Source organism: Python bivittatus, unplaced genomic scaffold, assembly GCF_059951505.1.
Source record: "Python bivittatus isolate LINGU-HERP-01145 unplaced genomic scaffold, Pbiv_v1 ctg000080_np1212, whole genome shotgun sequence".
Taxonomy (NCBI): domain Eukaryota; kingdom Metazoa; phylum Chordata; class Lepidosauria; order Squamata; family Pythonidae; genus Python; species Python bivittatus.
In genome coordinates, this window is record NW_028277035.1 from 49,753,605 (window position 1) to 49,778,907 (window position 25,303).

The window sequence follows — 25,303 nt, forward strand, 5'->3', positions numbered from 1 at the left end:
TCAGCCCTCCCCAGCGCTGCTGCTGCCGCTGTCGCCGCCGCCGCCGCCGCCGCCGCCGCCGCCGCCGCTCCTGAGTACGGCAGTCAACTCGCGGCGAGGAAGGCCTGAAGGAGGCGGTGGCTTCCGCAACGAGCAAGGAGGTGGGTCAGGAGGAGGAGTACCAGGCGCCACCAGCTACCACTTAGGGGCCCCTTTGCTGCCCAGGAAAGCCTCCCTGTCGGCTCGGTGGAGAGAGCGCGTCTCGCCCGGCCGTCGGCTCCCTTTACTGCGGGAAGAGGAGGGAAGGCCAGTCCACCGTTGCCTCCAGGGTGCCTGCCAAATTATTTGGCTACCGTCGGGCCGGGCTGGGCCAGGGGCTCCTGGGGAGGCAGGCGAGCGGGAGACTGCGGTATCTGGGAGAGAAAAATCCAATGAAGGGGCTGTTTGGCTGGTGCTAGGGCCGTAGCCAGGGAGCTTCGAGCTGCCCTTCGCACAGTATCGCCGCCGCTTCCGTTGATCTGGCTTTCAGTGGAGTACAGCTCTCACAGTTCTGCAGGGCAAGTCTGTACCTGTGGAAATTCTGCGTTGACTGCAGCAGTTAAAGACATACAATCCTATCGGGGGAAAGTGGCAATTCTGCTTCTGTCCTGTACAATACACCGCTTTGCTGTATTTCTAACACTCAGCTGCTTTTGGCTGAAGTGAGTGTCTGAAGGTCTGTGTAATCGGAAGAGGGAACATAACTCTACCATAATTTCATTCCTTCTTTCCAGGATAATTTCCTTCTCACTTAGTCCTGTAGAAAAAGTGCAATTCTTCTGTTCTTTATCCTCACTTCCTGTCTGTTCCTCTCTTATTTCATATGGTAGGTACAGTACTATCCTGAGCCCAGAAGGCTAACATGCTACCAGAGAAAGACTCTGAAAAGCTTGGGGAGGAGCCCAAAGAAGAGCCATCCGTCACTCTCTTCCGGGAATATCTGAGAATTAAAACAGTCCAGCCTCAGCCTGATTATGGTATCGAGTCTCATTTTTCTTCCTTCCTTAAGGAAAGCCAGGGTTGTGTGGCGTTTTGTTTGACTAGACCTACCACAGCTTTTGGCTGAAATATTACATGTCCATCATCCAAAAGGAGCACATCCTCAATAATCTGGTTCCTTTTATCAGTCAGAGTTGATATTCTTGCATCATTTGTTAGATGAACAAAAGCAAACTGATTTCTAAAGTTCATCTGAATAAGATTTATCTTACCTGTTCTATCCATAATGCGTTCATTGCATTTGCCACATACTGTCATTCTTATTGTGAGAAGAAAAAGCTCACCCAATTCAAATATCTGTGAATTACAGTATTTGCATGAATCTAAACTCCTCCATGCCTTTTTATTCCATATGAATTTAGATTGTTGATGCTGCACTATTTCATATCTCATGTGTATTAATTTTCAATATTTGTCGCATTGACAGACATCAAGCACATGAAACTTGTTACAAAATGAGTGGGGGCAGAATTACTTTTTACCTTGTATCATGTTTGTTTTGATTTGGAGAGCAACTTATGATCAGAGTGTACTATATAACATTATGGTAAGGCCGGAATTCTGGGTTCTTGGTAAATTGTAGGAAGGAAGTTTGTCATTATGCAGAGATTGCTATGTATTTTTGTACAGGTTACTGGCACAATGTGTAGCACCTCTTTGCAAAATGGCTATATTAAATGAAGTTTAAGATTTTCCTGGGCAAATGCACAGTACTAACACATCTGTTTCTCTTGGTGACCTAGTGAGTAGATTTGTAGAACCTTCATTGTAAACAAATCTAGAATAACATTCTGAAATCTTAAGGCCTCCATATTGTTCCTAGAATGCTCAGAGTGTCAATATTCCTCCTTTTAGCAGGTGATTCTTTTATTTTAATTGTTTATGGGCTAGATGATGCATGCCAGAGGGAAGAATTGAAATGCACCATCTTGGAAAGTACTAAAATAAAAACAGTGATGGATCACTTTATGGTTTCGGGCAATTTGCTAGATGCCTTTCCATGGTAATGATTGCTATCTTTAAATATGTTCATAGAATAATTAAACTTCACAGGTAATAGTTGACAAGTGAACTTTAATACATGTTGAAGAGATAAGGCCCAAGATTTCAAACCTTGTCCAATGCTTTACCTCTGGGGCAAAGTTTTAATTCAAATACTGCACATGGTACAATGGGGAAAGGTTTTATAGAACTTGTATTGACTTTTTAAAAAATTAAATATTGATTGAATTAAAAGAATGTCATTGACGTGTAATTTTCATGATGGCTTCCTATTTTCTTCCAGACACAGCAGTAGAATTCCTGGAAAGAATAGCTTCTGAACTTGGTCTGCAGTGTCTGAAAGTGGAGGTAAAATAATGAGAAACCCTTGCTCTTATGTGGATCTGGTCCATTTGTGATTTGTTGCTGCATAGCCTCTTTGTGCTCGTAATTTAGGAAGAAAATCAGTATCATTAATCTTTGGTCGTGCAGGTAGCTTTAAGCTAAGGGACTTAAAAAATATACTTCACCAGCATGTACTTTTATTGACACCAATATAGAAGTGGTTTGTTACTGCTTTCTTCAAGGACTTTGTGGGGGGGAAGGAGGGATTTTACTGTCTAACCCTAGCTTTGCCAGGATGTCTCCTATTAAAGTACTATCCAGATCTAATCTAATTTGCTTTTGAGCTCAGAAAATGTCAGCTAGACCCTGCTATTTGCTGAGTCAAAGTAAAGGGATACTGTCTCTCCTATATATTATTGCTATAGCTCAGTGCTTCAGTTTCATTCCATTGTCAAAATAGATATCACAGTGGTACATTTCATTTCTGATCCATTTGTTTTTGCTGCAATTCCCAAAAGGTGTATTTCCGTACATTGTTTGACTAAGTTTGTTTTACTGTGTCATCTGGGTTAATAATAAGGAATAAGATGGCATTCATTTCAAATTAGGAGGGAAAAACTATACCGCTGTTGTCATACTATAATTTTAGATTCAGAAATTTGAGAATCACTAAATTAAGTTCATAACCAGTATCTTACCTTGTGGTCAGATATATCTGCAAAGGAGGCTGTTTCCCCCATAAGGCCAAGGAAGTATTATCTATTGCTCTTACTAAGGTTTTGTTTAATGCTCTCCAAGTCAGTATTTCCATCAAGCTGCATTTCTTCTCTCTTTAAATTTACTGAATGATCAAAGGTTTTTTGTTTTTGTTTTTACTAAGCTACAACAGTACTGATTACTAAATGATTTTAACAACTTCCAGTAGCATAAAAAAAAAATTCCAGGCTTGCTATCTAGAAATATGTTGAAAAGTAGTGACCTGAACATCTATCAGAATTAAGTTCTTTAATAGCATATACTAGCTTGCTACAGGAAAAAGTGAACAATTGGATAATGGCGGAATTCTTTTATTTTATGTAGGTATTAACTTGAGATCAGCAACTTACTCCTTTCAAATGTTTTTGCTGTTATGCTTCCCATCTGTTTCTTTTCCCCAGAGTTCTGTGAAGTCTTATTTCCTGTGTAGTTTCAAGCCATGTATCCATGGTACAATCCCAAGTGTGGCAGAAATGCAGAGCTACAGACATGTGGGCAGTAGACTAGAGCACATGGCTCTTTTCCATCCAGTCCACGTGTGCCAGTCAAACAGAATAAATTCATGCTGCTAGAATTAGTTCAGGCAGTTGCATCATTCACATATAATAGTCTAGGGTTACAGCATGGGGAAGTGGCTTCCATGCATCTGTAGAAAGAAGCATATTACTGAGACAGTGATCATTATTCAGAATCACTTAGATGATTTCATTTACCAGCTATAGTGTTAGATACCTTCTTAGGCAGTTGACAAGTTTACAGAGGAATGGGCTATCCAAGCTTGTTCGTCTTAATAGTTGTATATTACTTCTAGTTTCAAAGACAGCATATCTAAATACCAGTTACTGGGGAGCAATAACAGAAGATAACTGTCTTCCTCATGTCCTGCTTGTAAACTTCTCAGATAAATTTGATTGGGTATGAGTAACCCCAAATGCTGAATGAAATAGACATTTGTCCTGATTCAACAAGGATCTGTTTTTAACTGTTTATTAATGCGTTCAGGGCTCTAACAATATTATTAAAAACTGGTAGGCATTCCACATATATCATCTAATGTAATGTTCAAAAAATTGGACTAGCTTTGGAAAAACTTAAATCCAAATCCCCAAACATCATGTAACTGATTCAGTGGCCTTTTATCAGTCATACATTGCAGCCTCACATACCAGAGTCTAGTTATGAAGATGAAATGCAGCTGATAGACAGGCAAGGACCCATTTAGGTTAGCTTAATCATCTTGGACAAAGAGCAAAATAGAGATGTAATAAAACAGCAATTCCATTGTCAGTCTTAAACTAATTTTGATTAATTAGGGCCCATTGGTGTTTACATGGTTCAAGGGCATGAAGATAATTGATTCAAGCTTACTATCGGATATCCGATTGAATCATGCTATGTTCTATTTCAGATTGTTTATAGTTTGTAGTAAACCTGTTGGGATCCGTGATCCTTTGAAGAGCCTGCTATCCAGTTAATCTGTTATTACAGGTTTTATGTCCAATAACCCCAGCTTTATGTGCTGTATTTAGACTGATACTTGTTACAAATGAATCCCATAGAAAATGTTTTTACTAGGAAAAGGCAAGAAATATCACTTTGCTGTACTCTTGCTTCTATTCCTATGTTAAGACCAATTCTCCCCAAGTTGGCTGAGTTGAAAGTGTTAAAATGCTCCTATGTAAGTAAGTCACTTCAAGAACTGGAACTTGCCTTCCTTTCAATATTTATGGTAACCAAAATCAGTTTTATAAAACTGAATTGACTACTAACCTGTTTGAGTTACCATGGCCGTTGGAATTGCTTTGGGCTCCCTCTAATGACCTCTGGAATGTGTAAGCTGGAAATTAAAATTGGGAAGCTGTGAATGGATCCCGAATAAATGGTGGTTTGGAGCTGCTTGAAGAGACAGCAGAAAAAAAATACATGCCTGTTTGGATGCTGAAAATCATTTTGATTTTGCTTGCAATGATGTCCCTCCTGGTGAATTCTTTTCTTTGCAGTTGCTTATATCTGAAAAGCAGTTGTATATAAATATTGTATGTACTGATTATTGCTTTCACTTTTTGTGTCTGTACTTCTGGTATTGTTTTCAGTGGCTGGATTCACACCACACTAAGCCATAATGACAGAGTTTTGCACAAGGTATTAGGCTAGATGTAAGTTGTACATAAAAAAGTCACAAAAGTGACTATCATACAAGCCAGGATTTGGGCAATGAAACTGTGAAATTGTTAACAATCTTGCTGTCTGTTTTCCTTATTAAATTTAATAAAATATTTTGCCATTTTCTTAGAATAAATAATATAACTTTTCAAATTCAATTTTTATTTTATAAAATTCTCACCATGAAGAGAGAGGAGGGTGTGTATCGTGTGCAGTTACTGAATCTTGTAACATAAAGTGAGTCCTGTTTTCCAGAGTGACACACAGAACAATGCCATCTGATTTAATGTTCTGTTACAGGTCTGCCCTGGCCGTGTGATCACCATTCTGACTTGGAAAGGCACAAACCCACAGCTCCGCTCCATCTTACTGAATTCTCATACAGATGTTGTTCCCGTATTTGAGGTTAGGGGAGATCACATTGGGGAGTCAGCAGCAACTTTAACCTTGCTGCAAAAGGAGAGTTGGGGGATGAATGTGTTCCTTCTTCAAAACAATTTGCAATAGCCAGGAAATATTTACTCCAGAAGAGGAGTGCTGGATCTAATCTGCCTCCTTGCTAGTCCCTGTTTTAATTTAGATAAGATGCAGATTATAGTGCTTTTATGAAGGTGTGATGCAAATTTATATGTTGACCATTAATAGCATATTGAAATTCCTTCACTCTCTGGAAATAAAAAGATGAGTTATAGGGATGAACCTGATGATTTTTAAGTCAAAGCAGGATCTGCACTTTCTAGCATTTCCAGTTCTTAGATTTGTGGGAACAGAGAGCCACCTATGGGGGAAAATAAAAAGCTATAAACTAGCAGTAGTTTCTTTAATAAAGACATTTTACTTTACTGTGGATGTTTGCAAAGAAAAAATGATTATTTGGTATATCCAACTATAATATTGGATCGGCAGGCAATTCCTCATAATGGTGTTGGAGTAAAGAGAAACCAAGCACCTTGCTTGCTTATTTATTTACTTACCGTTGGAGCAGTAAATATATACTGTTTATTTAAACACTCAAGGTGGCTTACAACAATGATTATATGAATAATAATTCTTAATAATTATAGCTTGTCAAATAACAAACAAAAAAGATGATGACTAGAGGTGTATCCTGGAATGGAAAGAATGAATTGGCAGAGTATAGCCTCCATTCAGTGGACCTTTTTACCTCATCAATTTGTATAATTATCCAAATGACATAAATTATGTCAGTTACATAAATTTGCATTTAATGGACTAAACAGACATCCGTTGCCTCCGATGATGGGTTAAATGTACTGAACAGAGAAATTTCAGGCTAATTGTGGAGAGAATATAATAAGCAAAGAAAGTAAAAATGGGTACATTTGCTTGGTTTGGGTGGAAAAAGGAGCACAAAGGGCTATACTTTAGTTGGTCCTGATCCTTGGCCATCTTGGGTTTGTCCTCAGAATGAGGTTTCTCTCATCTATTCTGAAATATTACAGAATGATAAGACTTGAGCAAATAGAAAAGCAGTGATGGCTGGCTAAACCATTCTTAGGGTCTCCAGAGTTCCCCACTGAAATATGGTATGGAACATAGTACAAACACAGGAGGTAAAAAGTTTGTTCTTTGGATCCTGACTACTCAGAAGAAGATATAAATGCAAACAGAAAGGAAGCTTAGGGGAATGAGATAAGAAAGGGAACATCACTTAAGTGTGTATAGTTATGTTTAGCAGTTAAGCCCAACACTTTAGCTGTTGAATTATCTACTGGAGGGATAAATAAAGGAATAAGTTCAAGAAATATGTCCTCCAAAATTGTGGTCCATATGCAGTATAAGAGGCTGCATATTTGTTCCAGACATATCTTTTGAGCTTATATTACAGTTGTACCACTGTAGTGGAAAATCGCTTCAAAACCACAGTAGCTACTCCATAGTAGCTGGGTAGCTGTGGTATAAACAGTGGAAAACTGTCATCCAGGGCAGCAAATTAGTTAACATAACTCTGGTTTTAAAACCAGAGAGAGAGAGAATATTAGGAAACATTGTGAAATATAGAGTATAAATTCAGAAAAGTTTAGGCAGAACTTGGAATTGGGTGATGGAGAATTTTTCCATGATCAGTTCTTTTGGTGTGTGAACGTAAAGATACCTAGATCTAAGGAAGCACAAACAGGCAATGAATTTGGGTAAGGGATCAATAGCTTGGTTTTAGAGGATGAAAGGATATATTCCTTTGGATCCTGGCCACTTGACTTATTGAAGTAGCTGACTGAGCTTTACAAAGATCATGCTTCCAACAGGCAGAAGTACTGAGATGAAAGTGGTACTTTAATTTGCTTTAATTAAAGATTAATTTCCTAATCTTTCTTAGGATGCTTCACAATTGGACCATGTTTTCTGACAGAGATTAAAATTAACCACTTTGGAGTTACTGTGTGGATTGCCTGACTAGAACAGTGATCAAGGTGTTAAGAGGACATTTGCATCTTAATGAAGTTCTCCAGCTTCACTTAAGTTACCATAGAAAATCTGCAGACTCACAACTTCAGTTATGATAAAAGGAGGCAGTTAACATGATGCCATCATGATTATCTTGCTCTTGGCCACCTTGCAGCTTCCTGCCATATCATTTATATTGGATAAACCAGTGCCACACAAACAGAGAATCCAAAATGCACATTTCCAAAAGCCATCACTGCTGAACTCAGTAGCAAGCTTTTCAAAGGTCTCCTAGATGATATTTCTCAAGTTAGGAAATTTGAAGGTTTATCTTGATTTGTTCCCAGTAGAGTGTCACTGAAAACACTCAGGCTTTTCCTTTACTGTCTTAGCAGGCTGCCCCATGGGCAAAGCTTCATTTCTTATCCACTCACATTTTTCTAATTGTTTCATTTTCTTTCCTACAGGAGTATTGGCAGTATGATCCCTTTTCAGCTTTCAAGGACTCTGAGGGAAATATCTATGGGCGGGGAGCTCAAGATATGAAATGTGTATCTATCCAGTATGTGTAACGCATTTTATCCTTCTAGTTCTGTTCTAGGCAGTACAAAAGGCAATTATTAATAAGGAAAGCTGCTTTGGCATTTTGTCTCGCAAAATGATGGAAGAGAAGGGACATGGCCAAGAGAGTAATCCACACAAAGGACATTTTAGTTATGCCTGTGAAAGTGGTGGAAATCAGTAAATAACTTGATCCTGTTAAGCAACAATGTCTCTGTCTTTGTTTTGACTGATTGATTGATTATGTGCCATCATGTTGATGTTGTTTCTTAGTGACAACATAGATAGACTTACTCCATGATAATCTGTCCCTAACCTCTTCTTTCAGGTCTTCTAACAGTGCACCTATCACCACCTTAACTGAGTCCATCCACCTTGTTGCTGGTTATCCTCATCTTCACTTTCCTTCCACCCTTCCCAGTATTAGAATCTTCTCCAGAGAGCTAGGTCTTTGCATAATGTGTCTGAAGTAGGATAATTTGAGCCTGGTCATTTGTGCCTCAAGTGAGAAATCTGAATTGATTTGTTCAATGATCCATTTGTTTGTTTTCTTAGCTATTCTGTCTTTGTACCATGTATTGAATAGCTGTGTCTTGATTGGCAATTTTATACATTACCAGCATCTAAAACTCCTGAATTACTGTTAGCACTGAGCTGTTTACGGATGATCCCAAATTTATAGTATTTTAACTGACAAAGAGTATTGTTCAGGTGGTTATTAATTTTTTAAAGAACTCAGTTGCAATACCCCATATTAACAAATCAGTGATTAAGGGTTTTAAAGAAGATTAATTATACTTATTATTTTAAGATAAAATTAATATAGAAAAGATTTTTTCATATTTATTGGACATCTCAGGAAAAAAAATGAAAGGGTGGACAGTTAATTTCACTATTCTGAAAGTATAAAATAATGGAGGCATAATTTAGACATGCAAGATGAATTTGCTCTGCTATTGTCCCATTGTGGTTTAATATCCACAAGTTTGTTAATATGGTTTTGGAAAGAGTAATTTGGTTTAAAGACATACATGTGATTCTGAATTATATACTCCAAATTTGGAATTTATTGTTGCAAATAGTCCTCGTTTAGTGACTGCCTCGTTTAGAGACTGTTCGCAGTTACAACAGTGATGAAACTTTGCCACCAGTCCTCACATTTACGACCTTTGTAAGTTGGTGAAGCAAAGGAAAACTGAAGTAAGATTGTAAAATCGCAATGTTTCACTTAAGTACCGCTTCACTTAACAATCAAGTTGCCAGTCTCAATTATGTTTGCTAAACAAGGACTACCTGTATATGCAGGTTCCTGAATTTATCAAGCAAAAAATATTACTCTTTTTCAGTAGGAAGGGTTATAATCCAGGGTTAATGATTTCATTCTCTGCTTATAAACTGGCTGCCTATCAATTTATTGGAAAAACTGATCAATATTACTCCATGTGTTCAAGTTTAATGCTGTGTTTAAAAGATGCTTTTTATATACATTGTAATGTTTTCATCTTTTATCTTATTTTCCCCTTTTTTCTGTTTGTTTTTATTTTTGTATCTTTTTCCTTCATTTCTGTTTATTAATGCAATTAAATAAAAATATAAAAAATATATCTCATTGGCCAAAAAGACAAGCTGAAATTGGCAGACTGCTGCTGCATTCATAAGGTGGCCTAATGATGCCTGGTTAAATTTTGCAAGCAGGAAATAGATATTTAACCTTTTGCCCTCTGTATGAACACCTGGCTCCTGCTTTGCCCTGCAAGACCTGTCTTAGAATTAAGGGGATTTTGATCCAGGCTCTGGCTAGCAGTGTTTGCTCCTTTCTAATATCCAACATCCATCATCAACACATATGCACGCCTTTTCCTTAAAGACACTATGTTATCTTTTTAATGAGCCACTAAATAAGGCATTTTTTTCCCCTTTCAGATACATAGAAGCCATACGGAGGCTGAAAGCTGAAGGAAGACATTTTTCCCGAACCATTCATATGAGCTTTGTCCCAGGTGAGTTAAATAATAGCCACATAGTATATTCGCATGTCTTCTAGTATTTGCTCAAAATGATAGATCATAGAAGCAAAAAATATGGTAATCCAACATTGTAGGGTTCATTCTGGTTTCATGTGCAAAGGTGCCTCATTAACGGTTTGCTAGGGCATGGTATCACAACAGAGGCACTCTCTTGTGTCTACCCAGCAGCAGACTGAAGTCAAGCTAAGGTGTTCTGGAATGGAATTAATGTGCTGGCAGAAAACTTCCTGTGTGGACATTCTAGGATGTGTGGAGGAGAACCGTTCAGAGGTCAACGGTCTACTAGCTTCAGTTGGCCTGTTCCAGGACTGCCCCCTCCTATCTGGCTGGTGGTTTTTACATCTCCACTGCCATTCTTGCTCTGGTTGCCATACTGACACACTGTTTTTTCCTATTTTATTGTTCAAGCATGGGAGCACAGTTGTGGGTCTTCCACAAGATCAGTATTTCCATTGGGATGCAAAATTAAAATCTTGGCAGGGTTCATGTGGCAGCCCCCTTGTGCCCAAGGGCTAGCTGTCATCTAGGAGCTTCTCTTCTTCCAGGTCAGGAGTCAGACACTGGTTTTTAAAAGTTCTGTCAAGAAGTTGATGCACATATGGCTAAGGCTTTAAAAACCATTGCATGATTTTCAGAGCCCTGATCAGAATTAAAGGGCTGAAGCACACCGCGCTATGTGAAACATGTGACTCGATGAAAAGGGCTTTCAGAAATACTAGAGCCAGCAGAGCAGAGGCTCAAGGACAGCAATTGGCAGTTCATTTTCCCTGCTAAAAGATAATGCTGTGTAGGAGGGAGAAGGAAAACAAGTATTCCTCCAACCCTGGCCCTGAAACCTTTTCGTGCTGCCTTATTTTGGACTCAAGGACAGGAGCCTGTTAGGGTTGGTGGTGTTCTTACCCCAGGCAAATGACATGCAAGCTAAGTATCCTAGTAAAACTCACAGAAGCCAATAAAGAACCTAAACATTTTGCAACAGAATACTTTCAGTATATTGTTTTGGAAGAAAATCATAGATTTCATTTCTGCAGGAAAACCTCAAAACCACATCTTTGCTACTATTGGTTAAACAATATGGGAAGATTAAGTAAAATATATACATTTTATATCAGGAGAAAAAGATTGTGACTCAAAAACTATATTTAGAATGGAAGAATATGTTAAAGAATGAAATCCAAACCATTAATCAAGATTTCATCACAAGGTTGATTAACTGTTTTTATTACTGACTGCAATTATAGTGTCAGGGTTAAAATTTAAAAGACCACAGAAACAGCAACAGTTGGTTTTCTTTAATTCTTCTGTCAAATCATAAATTATGTCAAACTCATTCAGCTCTAATAACTCTGTAACTACTGCTATACCAAATCTCTCTGTTTAGTGTCCATGTTGCCTCTCAGTGACCATAAAAGAACGATGGCTCTTTTGATTCCCTGGGCGGCTGCCTGTTCTGCAGATAACCCAAAAGAAGAGGCAGCTGGGTGGAATCAGACATTTCTGGTGGTGGTGATAGATTTCTCTAGCCAGAGAAAGAAAATATTCACTGATAGAGTTCTCCTCTTCTGCTGCAAGACTTGTCCTTGAATCATATCAGATGGCTTGTGGAGTAGTTAGATACAGCACTGTCATGATGCCATTTTTAATAATAATAATAATAATAATAATAATAATAATAATAATAATAATAATAATAATAATAATAATATAAAAAATCACAGTGCCTCCAAATTTGGATTAGGGTCCTGGTATTGGGGAAAAGAGACCAGCCCTTTACCTTGACATGGTTTCTTTGACAATTCAACCCCTTCATCCCATCTGCTCCTGTTAACAGATAACATAGTAATAGGGTGTGGGGAAAATTCAAATTGAAGAATGATGCAGAGGCTTTTGAGCAAATAAAAGGTCATTTGGGATTTTTTTGCAGTTCTTGTAAGGTAGTTCTAATCTGGTCCTTTGTTGCATCCCAGTGAGACTGTCTACACATGTGGCTTCATCTATGGTGTCATGTCCCTTTGAACAGAGTGGCTGCTTTCCTGATTAATAGCAGGAAACAATTTGTGCATCACAGATCTTGGGGCAGATATATGAAACAGCTGATGAATGGGTCCTGGAGAAAAAGCAGTTTTTGTCCTTTGTGGGTTGGGCTAGTACAAAGAGAGGAGGCCCCTGTGTGCCAGATTGGAATGCACAAAAGCTCTCTTGGCTCCTCGGGGAACTTTGTACTGTAATTAGCTCTTCAGACATTTCCACTCTGAAATGCTGATTTGGAGATCAAAGCAAAAAGAGCATCTTTGGTAATTGTTTGGTCTTTCTTTTCCATGCAGATGAAGAGATTGGGGGCCACAAGGGGATGGAATTATTTGTGAAGAGTCCTGAGTTTGCAGCACTTAATGTTGGCTTTGCTTTGGATGAAGGTAAAAACCATAGTACGGCATTTGGGACGCAGTGTTGGAATTGAAAAGTATGCTGTAACCAAGTGTGCTGTAACTGAAATCATTTTGCTTTTTTTCTTAATGAAATTATCCTTTGTGATTTCTGGGTTTCTTTCTCAAAGCTGTATGACTATAAGCTTGTTGTCTAATAAGGAAGGCCTGTGCAGTCTTGGTGAAGATTCTTTACCTGCCAGTAATAATAATGTCCTCCCCTACATGAGATCAGGGAATACAAAGCCAGTTAGCTGATGGTATGGTCCCTTCAAAACAGCTTTGAAGAAAGCCTCCTCTATATTTTAATGACATTTATTATTTTCTATTACTGTTATGTTTTCTCCTAGGCCTGGCAAACCCAACTGACACTTTCACTGTCTTCTATGGCGAGAAATGCCCATGGTGTAAGAAAGATTTCAAATGTTGTCATTTCTTTCATCTGTTTTTTTAAATGTGCATCCTAAGACCCATATTGAAAACCATCTACCGCATCTCTTCCAGAGAGAATGCATGACTTCTTTTGAACGGTTTCTGGTGTTTTGTCAGTTTTATGTCTCCACTGTAAAATAGCCATATGTAACCTTTCTTTAAACTTCCTGGAGAAGCCAAATCAGATCAGGAGATTAGCCTTCTGTTGGAATTAGACTGGAATTTTGTATCTTTTCTTAGTTGCAGCTGTATTTAATTGCCACAACAGATTGTAGATCTGTAGTCACGGTTGCATCACTGGATAGATCTAGAATTTTAGACCTCCCCAGATGACTCTTGCTTTATAGCTTGGAATGTTCACTAAAGGCATTATGAAATATTCATATATTTTATAATGAATGCCTAAAACGTAACTTAATGCAAATGTTGACAGCCGACTCTCTGAAAACTCAGAAATACTGTTGTTAATGTTGACAGACAACTAAATGTGGTTATTAGCCTTTACTTTGTATATCTGAAAATTATGTGAAAATGTATGTATTAACAGAAGTCACAGCCTTTGTTGCACTTAATGAATATGGAAATATTGCCATAAAGATGATACACAGACTACAGCCTATTTCTTAATTTATTCTGTGGTACTGGTGGTGGCTGAAAAAAAATCATTGCCACTCTTTATTTAGTAGTAAGAGTCCTTTTACAACTTGGCTTCCAGGATAATATACAGGAAGGCTGAGCAGGCATACTCTGGCCCAATTTGTGGAATATATTGCAGATAAAATTGTTTATATCTGCTGGCTTTGACATAGCCATTAAAAATATAGATGACAGAATACAAGGATCAAAACAGGGAAGATAAAAAGAAGGCAGTGTCCCAGACTGTTTTTATCCTTCTTGTTCTATTTTTTGGCTTGTTATTGTTTTTATTATTGTGTTGTTATTGTTTAGATTTTATTTCATTATGAGAAATGGTACATGCCCTATTTTCTTTTTATTTACAAATTTTATTTACAAATTACAAGAAAAAAAGTTAAAATCTAAAAAACATTTTTAAAAAAGCAACAAGAAAACATACACAATTAACAAGATAATCTTCAAACTTAAAGAGAGAAAAAAGATTAATAGAAACAAAAAAAAAAGAAAGAAAAGAAAAGAAAAGAAAAAAATTAGAAAACTCTGGTTTCTCTTGAAAAGGTATGTGCATTATGGTAACAACCCACAGATCCAGGCTTTGTGGATCATTTTGTTGCCATTTCCAATGTGAAGAAGGAAGCCTCTTCCTTTTAAAAAGCTGTTCACTTCTTTGAAATAATAGTCTGTCTGTTAAATATAGTCCTGCCCTTCAGTGTACTGTTCCTTCTTTGGAACATGGCACACTTTCAGGTGGAAGAGAAAGATATATGTTGTATATGCACTTTACTCAAAGTGTGTTAAACATCGGAATCTAGTTTGAAATAAAGTACATATACACCATATTGGTTTCTTTTCCTTTCCTTTAGCTGCCCATCCTTCTGTTTGTCTTCATACTTTTAGGTACCATTAGTTACAGATGGCAATCATATCAAATACCTGCTATATCTCAGGAGCCATACACTCTATAAATACACATTGACATCTGAGTTACTGTAGATCAAAGGTTCTGGCACAATTTTTTTTTGAGGTTGTCAGAGCTACAAAGGCACAGAATAATTTAGCCAGAGAGAAAAGGTTCATACTTGTATTTTACAGGAAGGAACACGGAGGATAACGGATTAACCCAAAGCTAGTTGTTTACTTTTTTCTCACTATTCTTAATTCGGAATTGGAAATATTTTCCAATCTTATGCAAATTACCCAGAGAACTATCAGAAGACTCTGATGTACTTTTTAACTGCACCTGTTCTGAACTTAAGTTGGTTTCCGTATTGGCTGGATCATTTTGTTGTTATGGAACTTAAAAAATGTAATTGTTTGGCCTGCTTTGCTTTTGCTTTTGCTTTTATTTTTTTTCTTTTTGCCTTCCTTGAAATACGCTCAGGGATTAAAGTGAAAGTAGAAGGGAATCCAGGACATGGATCCAGATTCATTGAGAATACAGCTGCTGAAAAGATGGTAAGAGGGCATTCTCTGTAATGTGCAGGGCCAAGGAAGGGTGGGAGGTGAAAATACTTATCAGTATCAACAAGTATAAGTAGGAGATCAAATCAGGCACTTTAGATGAATGGTTTTTTAGATAATGTCATGCACAAGCCAAAGTGCTGGCTGTAAGGTGCAGTTTAGACTAGAATTAGTAAAATGCGGTGCTCAGATCTTGTTAGGCCATAACTCTTGATCATGAAACCCAGCCAGGAAATCTCTGTGGTCAGAGATTATGGAAGTTATAGCCCATCCACTTCTAGAGAGAAAAAGTATGCCTATTTTTGGTTTACAAAGATTCTTGCCACCTTATCGAAATTCACTAAAAGACATATAATCCCATCTTGCCCAGAAGCTGACACTAAAGGCAGTCATGTAGAAGCACTGACTGTGGGGAGAATGCTTGTCATTACATTTACTTTTGATTTTCCTGTTCATAGCACAGAGTGATCACTTCTTTCCTAGAATTCAGAGAATGTGAAAAACAAAGGTAAGGAAAAAAATAGGCCAAGTCTGTCAAGATAGGGAAAGGCCATGCCTGACCTTCATGTTTGAACCACTGCATTTACTCATTCTGTATTTTTCTATAAAAGTACAACAAAAGAAGAGGGCTTTGTCACTTCAGAAAAGATTTAATTGATTGTGGCGTGGCTTTCATAGGCAGTATCCTAGTACATGAAATATACCGAGTGGCCCAGCACTGGCTCTCCCAGTCTTTTATTGCAAATAGTTGGGTCACTACTGCTACCATGCCCACTTGAATCCTCAGCCGTGAAATAGAGAGCAATTCAGCTTTTTCTTCCTATAACTGGACTGAAAGGTGTAGGTGACATCAGGCTCTCATTGCCTTTGATTTCTTAAAATGGATTCCTTTTTCACTGTAATGATTAAGAGGATGAGCAATGAGTTGCAAAGCCCAGCTCAGCCATAACTTCACTAAGAGGAAATTCACAGAATAATTTCACAAAATCTCTCCTTGCCCCCATATATAATATTTGGACGGTAATAGTGATGCACCTTGCATAATGCCTAAGAATTTCTGATAAATGAAGCACTTTAAGTAGCTCGGAAAAGGTGCTGTGTAAATCCAGAATGGCATTATATTCACAAAGGACATTTAATTTTGATAATTATCTGTGTGATGACATTTGTTACTGTATTATTGAATGCTACACTATCTACCATTTTTAATGTATTGACGGCTATTATCCTCAGAAATATGGCTGGATCCACTTGTAGGAACCACTCTCATATTGTTCAGTTGATGACACTAATACATGGTGGGTTAGAATTTGAGAGCTTTGAGCAACTCATCTGAGATTAAATTAATGCGTGTAACAATTTGTATAAATAAAACAGGGATGCTTTACTATAGTGGCATCTGTATTGTTCAGTGATAGAGGTTAGGTTTTGTATGTATGTTTCTAAGATAACATGTAAGTTACTGAATCAGAGAGGTATCTTCTTCGCTCCAGTTTTGTTGGGCTGTGATTCCTATAAATATTTGGGCAGGTGATCTCATGCCCTTGAACATGCAATTTCTTCGTTCTCAGGGACTTAGCAATGAATTTATTCAAGAATTTCAAAGAAACTGTGTGTACATTTTTTTGTTCTTTCTCGCAGATTGAACGCAGAGGAACACCTCACTTTAGGAGATGTAACGTCTGTGAACCTGACCATGTTGAATGGAGGCGTATCATTCAATGTGGTCCCCTCTCAGCTGTCTGTTGCCTTTGACATCCGGATCCCCCCTACAGTGGACTTAGAGGTACAAAGAAGGAGAAGATTACCAGATTTCCTTCTGTAAAGATTTGCTTTGAATATCTCATCAGAACTGACCAGAGGGTGTATTAGCTCTTTCCACCTATGCTAGAAAGAGCTAGCTAGCTAGCTAGCTAGCTAGCTAGCTATTTATTTATTTATTTATTTAAAAATGCAGTTCTGTAGTTATTTGCGTGTAGGTATGGGCACAGCTTGTTATGCCTATGTAACACCACCGCTCCACAAACTCCACTGCCTCCCAATAGGCTTTTGGGTGCAATTCAAGGTGCTGGTTCTTATCTTTAAAGCCTTACATGGCATAGGACCGGATTACTTATGGGACCACCTTCTCCCAAGAATATCTGCCTGTGTCACATGCTCCCACAGGGAGGGCATGCTCCAGATCCCTTCTTTTAAATCTTGTCATCTTACAGGACCTTTTCTGTGGTTGCCCCTGTTCTCTGAAGTATTTCCCCCTGCCCCTGCCGATATATGACAGGCCCCAACTCTTCTCACCTTTAGGAAAACCATTAAGACCTGGCTCTTCCCCCAGACATTTGGGGTCAGTTGAATGGGAATTCCCATGGTGATTTTGTTGTGTGCTTGGTCGCCATTTTACGTTTTATACTTTGTATTTATATGTTGTTGGTTTTTTTGGATTTTTTTCCTCCTTTTTTGATTTATTGTTGTTTTTATGCTGTACACCGCCCAGGGTCACATTGTTCGAGTTGGGTGGCCTTATAAATCTTAAAAACAAACAGACAAATTGTTTCTGGCTTTATTTATTTATTTATTTTACAAAACTTGTTAAACTGTTCTATAAAATATTGTGAATTGTTTAAAAAAAATCCTTGAAATATTTGTAGTTGTTAATATGAAAGGCCTTTGCAACTTTTCTTGATGTCTGAAAGAATTGGAGAGCCTAATTTCTTTGCTTGTAGATTACTTTCAAGAGTTTTGAATTCTGGTAGCCTTGAGGGTTTTCATGCTCTATTTCTATTTAATGAAAGATCAACTGTGTTTTGCAACACATTCCCCCCAAAGCTGCCCTGGAGAGAAATGTCAGGTAGCTATCATAAGCCATATAGACCTTTGATCAATAGTTAGCTTTGAGGCTACAGTATTTGATGGTTCCATACCTGTGAGGGAAGAAGTATTGTTAAACCGGGCAGGAAGGAGTGCAGAGGATTGTAGGATAGAACAATAAGATAATGAAAATTAGGGTATCTGGCCAAGAATTGTTCAGAAGAAATTGCCTTCTCATATCACATACTGATTTGTCTCTGTTCTGCAGGCGTTTGAGGAGCAGCTCACATCCTGGTGCAAAGCAGCTGGAGAAGGTGTTACGTATGAGTTCCACCAGGTAACTGGGAAACCAAGCGTTCATTCCGAAGACCTGCTACTTTCCCTTTAGTTCTAGAAGCAAAGCTTTAGGCTGCTTTGGGCTTACAGCTTTCCAAGGTGCTGCCACTGTTTTTCTCTCTCTTTCCTCCTTGGGCCTTTATCTCAACAGTGCTGTCTTTCTATGGTGCCCTGGGCTCCATAGCCTCTTTTAGTCCTCCTGCTGTTTCTGCCATGCCTTTGTTAGATATTCCTGGATTGTGAGTATCTGTTGCGTCCTACAAGTTTCACTCTCTACCTTTTCTCTTGGGCTAGAAATACATGGATCAGACAGTTACCTCCACAGAGGAATCTGATCCCTGGTGGAACGCATTCAGTGGCACCTGCAAGGACATGTGAGTACATTGTTATATTTCCCCTTTCTCTTTTCTCTTCCTTTTTCCTTAGTCATTTTTGGATATGAGCAGTTTCACCTGCTAGATGTGAACAAGCATATATATAGGTTTGGTTGTTTTTTTTGGTGGGGAAGCTGCTACTTACCGCATTCAGAAAAAAGGTTGGTATATACCAGGATACCCCCAAGTATAGACCAGCTTTCCCCAGACTGCCATTTGAAAATATTTGGGGATTGCAAGTGCTTAGTCAGCAGGGTGTTTGGAAGATGTCTGGATTGCTCCAAGTTGGGAAAAGCATGGGGAGTCCAGGAAAATTGTCTGATAACTCCATCTTCTCAGCTACTCCTCTTCTAGATCATCCCAGAAGCCTGCTTATCATTTTTTCAGTTGATAAATTCTGCCTTCAGATAGCTTGAAACTTAGTAGCTGCAGAAAGAACAAGTTAAATAACAACCATAGCAAGGAGAACTTCTCTGTCATTGTGTCTCTGTCTCTTCAGGAATATGAAGCTGAAGTGTGAGATCTTCCCTGCTGCCACTGACAGCCGCTATATCAGAGCAGTGAGTATAAATGTTTTTCCTACAGGTGCCTTGCTGGTGGATTGCTTATCTTCTTATTTGCTAAGGCCTTGCTTTCTGACAGCTGTTTCTCCTTCCAATATATTACAGGCAGGTCGCCCCGCTATTGGCTTTTCCCCCATGAACTACACTCCTGTGCTGCTCCATGACCACAATGAATTCCTGAATGAGCAGGTCTTCCTTCGTGGGATTGAGATCTATGCTCGCCTCATCCCAGCACTGGCCAGTGTCCCCCCTCTGCAAGCAGAAGCCTGAGGTCCTAGCAGATGGCAGCAGTCTGGGGTTGTGGTAGGAGGGAGAAAAACCAAAGAAAGAGAGAAAGGATCCTTTGATACTGTGACTGAGGACTTATGGCTTCTGAGATCTGTGTTTTGCCAAGAGGAAGTGGAATTCCAGCACCCCTGGGAGTTACACAAGGGACAAAGCAAGCTGGAAGCAGCAACTGACACAACCACATGTAAATTAGAGTCCTATTGGTATCAATGATTTTTTCTCTGCTGCATACTAATGAACTTAGAGACCCTTCTTTCCACAATTCCAGATGGAAAACCATGTCTCTCATTTTTTTTCTAACAGTTTCTCAGTTTGGGGATAAAAAGATAGTCCGATGGCTTCTAAATCAGCAAATTTCAAGGACTAGTTTCTCACTACTGAAACACTATTGAACAGAAAAATGTTACTGTCATATTAACTGTCTTTCTGCTACTATTGCACTCTTTTGCTATGTGGTTTTCTTAAGAAAAAGAATCTCATTTACATTGGTAAACCTAAGGATGAAGCAAAATGGAGATAAGGGGGCTGAAATCTTGAGTTGGGGTGAGGTGGGAGTGCTATTTAGAATGCTGGTGCTGACATGGAGTGATTTTTTAAACTTTCTCTGACATGCCCAATACTACTACACAAGACCATTCTCAACACTTGTGTGGAATGTGCCATGGAGGAAATTTTTCTCAACTCTGCTATAATACTGAGCATTTTTCTTAGTTTCCCTGTTTGTAAAGGAGAATCAATTATGACACTTACTCCTTTGCCCCATGAGAAAAAAGTGTTTTGAAAGTAGATGAAAGGGAATTTAATATATAGATTTATTAGAGAGAGAGACACAGATCCTGAAGGAGGAGATAAGAATTAATATGACCTGTTTGGGAGCTTTCCTCCCTACTTTGCTGCCTTATCCCTCAGGAAGGTGGGGATGTCCCTGAATTTTCACTCCTTGAAGATTCACTAGCAGAACTGCTGACTGCCTTAATTTTCTACTGAACCTGTATTTAAGCCAATTATAGTGTTGAATGCCAAACTGGTAAGGGTGGAGTGGAAATGATTCCACCAAAAGGGTAGACAGCTTTTCCCCCAAGAATACCTTGGGGATGGCAGTATGTCAGAATGGTGCACTGTTTCCCTTGAGGTGTTCTTTTCCAAATTTTAACTGGAATTCTGCTGACCTACTAAGGGCAGTCAGTAAAGGTACATGGATTTAAGACAAGGAGAAACCTTCAGCCACAATTCCTTGAATAGGATGCCAACCTCTAAAGGATTGGTTACAGCCCTAGAATTCCCCATTGGTCTCTTGTCCAAGTACCAAAGGGGTATTTTGCCCAGTCTTATACAAGATATTTGATTCAGACTGGAAAGTGAGAGAAGTTCTCCAGATACCATGTTGCCCTGTTTTACCTCAGGTTCTCGTCATCTAATTTCTCTTGCCATTTGTAACAAAACCTGAACTCCTTCAAGAAGGATTATTTTTCACACACTGCTATAATGCAAGACCATTCCTGTACATTGTCAGGTACACCTTCTCTTTTTGATATTGGAAACATCCCTTAGATGCTTCACTCATACTTGCTCGTGCCATAGAGCAACACGTTTAAGGAACATGGAAATTTCCCCCTTTTATTTCCCTATTAACTACAGGTGATTTTTAACATCAAACAGGAAAAATAACACCACTTTGATTTGCCTATTTTTTTCTTCTTCCTAGTGTTTTTCCCAGAGGAGGTGCAGGGTCCACTTTCTTTTTGGATCAACTGAACGTTGATCTATTGGTTGTGACAGGAATGGACCCACTGGCTTGCTGCCTGAGCCTGGCGTGGGCTGAGAGAGACAGAGGGGGAGGGCCCAAAGTCCCCCAGCCGGCTTTCATGCCTAAGGCGGGACTGGAACTCAGAGTCTCCAGCTTTCCAGCCTGGTGCCTTAACCACTAGACCAAACTGGCTCTCATATGTCTCCGTAACAACACAGAAAGACAGTTTTTCACAGATAGAAGCCTAAAACGCATACAGCTTTTAGCACATGATACAACTATCCCTAATTTCTATAAATGTGGAGAAGACCAGTTATATAAACTTGTATGGCATAAATATGAGAACAGCTAGCATTATCATTTCATTCTTTTTCCTCAGAAGACTGTGAATGACCATATTTGAAAGTTTAAAAGGAGTTCCTGGTCTTTTTTAATCATATGTTCTTTACCATCCTTATCTAAATATAGATACAAATTTATTCAATTGTGGAACTATGAGAAGTTTTTTCGGCTTATATAGAGGTGATTTTAAGAAAAAAATAATAAATCAAAACTTGCTCAGGTTTTAAAGTTAGATTTGTGTGCTAACTTGGGAGATGTAACTCAGCAGGTGGTAACACTTGGCTGACCTTGCTGGGATTCTAAAGCTAAGCAGGGTTGGACCTGTTTGGCAATTGGATAGGAGACCAATGGGGAATTCCAGGGCTGTAAGCTTGCCTGGGAACTCAAAACCCAGAAAAAGGCAGTGGCAAACCATTTTCACAACCAATGTGTCTATACCAGTAATCAAGCTCCTCAAGCTTTTTTTAATTTTGAACAGTAATTGCTCAGAACTGTTTTCCACTAGATGGCGAACTGCACCTAAAAATCCTCCAGTATGGAATAATTCACCATATGCAGCAATTATCAAATATTGGTAATACTGTTGCTATTGCTCATATTTGTTGGGAGTGGGATGGAAGCATGCATATCTCTGAGCACAGGGAAATAATAAAACATGATTGTCTAATGAACGTAGGAGAAGATACATGAATATTAAAATATTTTTGAAACAACAGCGTGATAAACAATAGTCTAAAAGTTGAAACGTGTACTTTGAAGCAAAATGAATCTTCCATTCTCAGTTCATGGGCCAACTTTATCAGAGGGCACAGAGGGATGATGATTTCAAACATAGTAGCCCATTGTGTGAACTTGGTTAGCTGAAGGACAGTGAGTATGGGCCTGCTTGAGTGAGTAACATTTTCTTTTGCAATTACTCAAGCCTAGCCTTTATCAAACAAATATTAATACACTGTTACGTTTTCATCACAAACTCTGCAGGAGTCAGCAAAACTTTTCCAAGAGAATTGCCTTTACTCGGGGACTTGGCTCCCACATTGCACTAAGACATAATCTGTTGGTTTTGACTTGGCTTATGTGTGCACCCAGGCAGATGTGGTCATGGCATAACATAATTTTTTGAATTGGTTATAAAAAGCAGATGCAAATGGGCGGTTTTGCAGCAGAAGGGCACTGCGAAGTGCATCCTTGCGCTGTGTGGAGTGATACGGCCATTTGAAGCTGCAGGTTTTGGATGGAAAAGAAAGAACACAATGTTTATGATTACCTTTTACTGAGAGGGAGAGGAGGGGTTTGTGAATATTCATGCTCAGGGGTCCAAGTACCATCGTCAGCCTTGGATATTTTGCAACTCTGAGGCAAGGGATCATTTGCTGCTCCTCTGCCTAAGGAAGAAAAATCCATTGGACCAGCTCCGCCAGTGCAGAAATTTCATTAAGAACATGAAAAAGGAGATGAGGGCAAAGTTGGCAAAACAAAAAAACACCCACAAAAGACAGCACAGCTCTCTTCAAAGCAAGGTAGAAAGAGCTTCAGTGATCAGTGATAATTGCGTATTGGGAAAGCGGAAACCAAAATGAGAAAGTCACCATACCTATTGATCAGGATGTAGCAGCAGCAGCAGCAGCAGCAGCAAGCAATCTAGCAATATTTGCATTAGAAAAAATGGCTGTGTTGTTTGGTTTTGAATTAGCTCTTGTAAATACTTGGGAGGAAGGAAATCTGGTCCGCTTGTGGAAACCATCCCCCCAACTTGCTGCAGCTGCCACAAAAGACTGACTGGGAGGGAGCAGCTGGGAGGGAACCACAGGGGACGGAGTCATTTTATACAGTATTGCTCCAATGTGCTTTGTTACTGGCAGCAGAAAAAAATAAGAGGATGAAGGTGACTGCTGCTTTGATCCAGTAAGGCTGCTTGCTTTTGAATCTGTTTATAGGTAAACCAGGACACTACTTTGCTATAATTTAGGGTTAACTTTAGAGTTCAGTGGATATGCAACAGAGACCTGATCAAAGCCTCCTGAGATAGGCACAGCCAGGATGCATCTGGGATTTGACCTGGCTCTGATTCAGACTCCAGGTTTGAGTGTCAGAACGGGCCATTTTCTCCCATTTGATAAATCAAGCCAGGTGTGAAGTGTCAAGTCTGCTCTTTAGCATCTTTGTATGCAATACATCCCAGTACAAATATCCACATGGTGCAATGTGGAGTCAGGAGAGGGCATCACACGAAACAGCATGGTTTCTCCTGGGGGGTAGGTGGGGGGTGAACAGTTTCCACCACAGTCTGTTGAAGTTGCACCCCAGCATTTGGTGAGGCCTCTTACTCTGCCGCCCTGCTGTCTCCACTCCACTCAAAACACAACAGCAAGCAGAATGGTTTAAAGGCAGCTGTTGAAATTGAAATCAGATGAGATGCAAAAATATTATGCTTTGCGTCTGAACTTTCCCTCTCTTCATAAATGAGATCCATGTCTCTCAAGGCAAGGGCTCTCTCTAGGGCCTCCCCAAATGATTGCTGTGATAGAAGATAACCAGGGAGCAGCTGTGATGGCAGTCCGGAGAGGATGGGATGTATCAGTGATCGGCAGGTCCCCACAGTTCAATTTTCTGAGCCCTAAACCCCAGGGAAAAGATGGGACTGGCTTTCTGTGCGCTACTTGTCCTAGGACAGCTGGCTCTTCTGCAGGAAAAATGGGGGATGGGATTTTTAGATTAGCATTTCATTTCAGTAAAACAACCTGGGCTGTTTCAGTTTCCTGGTTTCAGACTGACAAACTTAGTTTGAGCATTCATTTTCATAGAATAAATAATGTTCTGATTTGAAGCTGAGCCAGTGGTTCACTTCCTAATGCTGAAAAAGCAATTAACATGATGAATGGCTTTATATATTGTGGCAGGTTTAAGAAGTCTAATGCCATATTTTTACTGTCAGGGGCAACTGCACATAGAGCGGGGCAGGGCTTCACTCACCATCTTGACATTTTTACCCTCCTCCCCATGGGTGTCCCTGTTTACTGTACTGACATCTTGTGAAAAATGATGCCAATAAAATATTTTCAGAGAATCTATTTACATACTGCATCTTGAGCTATATACTGAAGTTGGTTTTCTGGGAAGAAAGAATTTATCTATACGACCAATGCAAAAAATAACCAAGTTCATTTGCATTCCATAACACCATCCTGCGGCTTTATTACCTTCGTCTTATGAACAGGCCTGTTAACTCCATTGCATCTTTCCTCCCACAGCCATGATTACTTTCCTGGTTTCTGAAAGAAAGCAGAGCGACCAAGTGACAAAAGCAATTGAGTCACTGTACCCGAATGCACCAATAAATATCCATTTAATCCACTGTTGTTCACGTGAGCCACAAATGCTCTAAGGTGGATCAGTGGCAAAGATGAAAAGGCCCCTCTCTACATTTGCAAATGTGCAAGTGGTGGAAAAGAAGAGGGGCGTTTGGCAATCTATTTTTACATTGGAGGGGATTTTTGTTTCGTCCCCCCAAGCTTCTAGACTTGGTCATCCTTTACAATAACTGCAACGAAGCTTCGCTCCTTCCTCTTTAGAGATTTAGCATCCTTTGGCTTAAAAATGATCTTCCTTCACTCCTTAGCACTCCCCAAATCTACCCTGC

General features: G+C 39.2%; 1 protein-coding gene across 3 annotated transcripts; it reads left to right on the top strand.

The window, feature by feature from the left end:
• Positions 1 to 24,735, top strand: ACY1 (aminoacylase 1). 3 transcript variants are annotated; one of them, XM_025165222.2, is made up of 15 exons: positions 1 to 140; positions 849 to 995; positions 2,303 to 2,367; positions 5,563 to 5,667; positions 8,136 to 8,230; positions 10,153 to 10,229; positions 12,581 to 12,670; positions 13,030 to 13,086; positions 15,129 to 15,202; positions 15,667 to 15,716; positions 16,850 to 16,994; positions 18,282 to 18,350; positions 18,644 to 18,723; positions 19,223 to 19,283; positions 19,392 to 24,735. In XM_025165222.2, exons 2-15 carry the CDS (start codon positions 881 to 883, stop codon positions 19,554 to 19,556), a joined length of 1,248 nt encoding a protein of 415 aa, XP_025020990.1. In that variant the 5' UTR covers positions 1 to 140; positions 849 to 880; the 3' UTR covers positions 19,557 to 24,735. The 3 variants fall into 3 exon arrangements, with proteins under 3 accessions (XP_025020990.1, XP_007425958.1, XP_025020991.1); XM_007425896.4 differs by lacking the exon at positions 1 to 140 and adding an exon at positions 156 to 308; XM_025165223.2 differs by lacking the exon at positions 1 to 140 and adding an exon at positions 337 to 680.
• Positions 24,736 to 25,303: the final 568 nt, after the last annotated feature.

Excerpts from the sequence above, each read along its gene's own strand:
- ACY1 (XM_025165222.2), top strand. The coding sequence starts at position 881 with ATGCTACCAGAGAAAGACTCTGAAAAGCTTGGGGAGGAGCCCAAAGAA. Across the intron at positions 12,671-13,029 it reads TGGCTTTGCTTTGGATGAAG|GCCTGGCAAACCCAACTGAC; the intron begins GTAAAAACCATA and ends GTTTTCTCCTAG. Across the intron at positions 16,995-18,281 it reads CCCCTACAGTGGACTTAGAG|GCGTTTGAGGAGCAGCTCAC; the intron begins GTACAAAGAAGG and ends TCTGTTCTGCAG.